At 33.6% G+C, this 3,480-nt stretch overlaps 1 protein-coding gene across 1 annotated transcript; it reads right to left on the reverse strand.

Annotated features, from left to right (window-relative positions):
* Nucleotides 1-1,022: 1,022 nt before the first annotated feature.
* Nucleotides 1,023-1,406, reverse strand: LOC116024361. Its single transcript, XM_031265255.1, has one exon. It carries the CDS (start codon nucleotides 1,404-1,406, stop codon nucleotides 1,023-1,025), a length of 384 nt encoding a protein of 127 aa, XP_031121115.1.
* Nucleotides 1,407-3,480: the final 2,074 nt, after the last annotated feature.

A 3,480-nucleotide genomic window follows, 5' to 3' on the forward strand; every position in this document is an offset into this window, starting at 1 on the left:
ATTTTTTGGTTAGTTTTTTTTTAAGGGTCAAATGTTTAAGGGTCAAATGATGATGATAATAAATATGCATTGCATCCTAATCAGTACAAATTTGTTGTTAACCTGTTCAAAATGTTAATTGCTCTTTTTTTTTTTCAGGTTCAAGGATGAATTTAGAGCTTATTTGAGTTCGGGGGCTTAATTGCTATCCCCAAATAGTTCAGTGGCATATTTGTACCTTTTCCAAAAATTTAATAAACAGAACATCTACCATACAAAAAATAGTATTCGGTAGAAATGAAATAAGAAAATTTTATACAAAAAGTCAATTAAACTAATGAACTTTAAATAAAAATTGTAATTAATCGCATCAACATGTCATTTTCGTCAAGCTCGATCCTATCATTTTATAGGTCCGGGACGTAGCAACAAAATTGAGCCTTACATGAAATTAATATATATCTTCATAACTAAAATTAAATTAAATAATGAATAAATGCTAATGTGAAATAACTTGAAATAAGATTTATAAGTTTTTAACAATTTTAAATACAGAATAATAATCATGAAAACAATCCTAGATGTTTTCCTAAATTCAAAATAATCAATAACTGCATCAGTGCATTCATAAATAAAGAATTATAGTTTATAAAAACGAACAAACAATTTAAAACCATATAAACTTATAAACATTTACATTGTTATTATAATAAATAACTAGTAATGTACCCGTGCGATGCACAGTCTAAAATTATAAATTTATTTAATTTACGTATATGTCAATTGAGCTGTATGGTTTTGGTTATATTTCTGTTACACAACTATGAGTAAAACATTAAAGACTAAAAATATTAAATTTACAAATTATTAAATACCTCTTTGTACACTACATTAGGGGTTGAATTCGAATTATTATCTAACTCATTACATATCATGAATTTGAGGCCCTTAGGATTACTTACTCTAGATGCGGCTACATATAACTGTTCGTGCACAAATACTAATTTTTTTCGGAGCAAACCAACATGAGATAACGTCTGCCTCTAACTCTTATTTATAGTCATTGCATATGAAAGCATCAATGTGAATTGTCCTCGTTTAAACTTGAATGGCAATCTTGGATCTGATGACGTCATGGTCATTCGGGGGACCAACACCCTAGTACTTGAGTGATCACCTGTGGAAATCTTTTCTTCTATTACGTGCTCTGACAGCGTGGTCACTATCAATCTAGTACCATTACAAAGGCCAAGTGAGTGATCAATGTTTCTCGAAAGCATCACAGGGGATCCAATCTTTAATGTCAATGAGTGATTGGGTATGCCTGAAACCCGAATACCATTTAGGAATTCCGGTGTGTACACATCTGCGAGAATACCATCATCCAATTTAGACTGACATACTGTGTTGCAACTCAAGTATGCCATAGTCTCAGCAACATGTATGTCGCTCATGTATTGATTTACAACATTTACCACATTAAGTGTTGGAGCTATGATCGCACGACTTTCTAAAAAGCTATATCAGCATTGTCTGTTGAAAACATTGGGAATGTGTGATCCACTATAGTTGTAATGGGATCGCCATTTGTGGACAATAACATGTCTTGTGGAATTTCAACTTCTGCAGAACCGTCATTTTGATCTCCAATTGTCCTATCTCCAATTGATGCAATCTAATTTGCAAAAACTTCAAGTTGTTCGAATTCACTGCGATCACCCATACTATTCAAACGAAGGTTCTTAGTCAACTTCAAAATCTTGCAATTGTCTCACAAATAAGAAGCATTTATGGTTGCAGCCACGATATCTTGCCTTGTACCTTTTGGAACCACAAGCAATATCTGTCTAAAATCACCCCCTAAAACAACAGTTTTTCCACCAAAATTTTGATTTGCACTTCTTGGATTAACAAAACGTAGTAAGTATCTCATTGTTCTATCTAAGGTTTCAAAACAATGTGTGTGCATCATCGGTGCCTCATCCCAAATTATTAACCGAGAGCGAACTCAGTCAAATCGCTTCCAGGTCTTATATTACATGTAGAGTCCTATGTGACAGATATAGGAATAACAAACCTTGAATGTGTCGTCCTTCCACCAGATAGAAGTAATGAAGCTATGCCGCTAGAGGCAACATTGAGAACTATTTCACCTTTTGACCGCAAAGTTAAAGATAAAGTTTTTCATACGAATGTTTTTCCCGTTCAACTGTAACCGTATACAAAAAACATACCTCCACCATTTGTCAACGCATCTCCCATGATTGTATCATACACAACTCTTTGTTCATCCGTCAGTTTTGTTATCAAATGAACGCTCTCTTCCGCAATGGCTACACGGCCGTAACATAGCTCCTCCATCAACAAACGATTTCCACTAAGTATTGATGAGTCAAAGTTTGGAAAAGGCATTAGTGGAAACTCTTTCAAAGACCTGTTCATAATTTATAACAATTTCTCCAGCTCAATCAAAGCTAAATTTTTCTTCTCATCATCACTTAAGATAAGTTTTGCACAATGAAATAGATAATATTAATAAAATCAAGAAAAATCACTATAATATTATTTTTATACTTATTAAATTAAATGTTAAGAATAACATACTTTGATTTCCAAGTAACCTACGCTGGTTGAATTGTGTGTCTTCAGCAAAATGTTGCCAAGTAGCATCCCATACTATTTCTGGCCTATTCAAAGAGTTGGTTGTTATTAAGGTGACAAAACGTTTCCTCATTGATTGAGTTGATGACCAATGACTTGCCTCGTTAATTGCATCAATGTATTTCTTATCATCATCTAACAATCCACGTGCATAACATGCATCTCTAAAAATAACATATTCAACCCCATTGAATGAATGAATGTCTTTAAAATATGTAGGGCCACGAACTATATTAAGAAGGCATCTAAGATAATATAGCTCACGCCAAGGGCCTTGTGGTCCAGTGGCATCAAACCCTTCCCTTTATACAGGAAGTGGTGGGTTCGAGCCTCAGTGGAGGCAATACTAACTCTTGTGCTTCAAATGAACAGATACTGAAAAAAAAGATAATATAGCTCACCAATTCCCGACAGTACATAAAAAATACAACCAATTGAAAATCCCTTCTTCCATGGGTGTCACTCTCTAATGTCTTTCTTCCAAATAAACTTAGTGAGCATATCAATATAACTTCACAATCTGGCATTTTCGTATTTTTTATTTGCATCAAACCAACCTAATAACGTGCTCTAACCAACCGTATATCTATTCATGAGCTTAGTGATATTATCATCATCATGGAATACAACAGTTTGACAATCAGGCAAATGATTCTATAGGTAGGAACAAGAGGGCAGCTTTTTCGTATATTGAGGATAAGATCATGCAGAGAATTAGTTCATGGAATAAGAAACTTTTATCTTAGGCGAGTAAGGAAATTTTGTTGAAGAGTGTGGCTCAGACAATGCCTACTTTTTTTATGAGTGTTCTTTTTTTTTTTTGTTTTTTTTTTTTTTTTT

The sequence above is a fragment of the Ipomoea triloba genome, chromosome 7 (assembly GCF_003576645.1).
Source record: "Ipomoea triloba cultivar NCNSP0323 chromosome 7, ASM357664v1".
Lineage (NCBI taxonomy): Eukaryota > Viridiplantae > Streptophyta > Magnoliopsida > Solanales > Convolvulaceae > Ipomoea > Ipomoea triloba.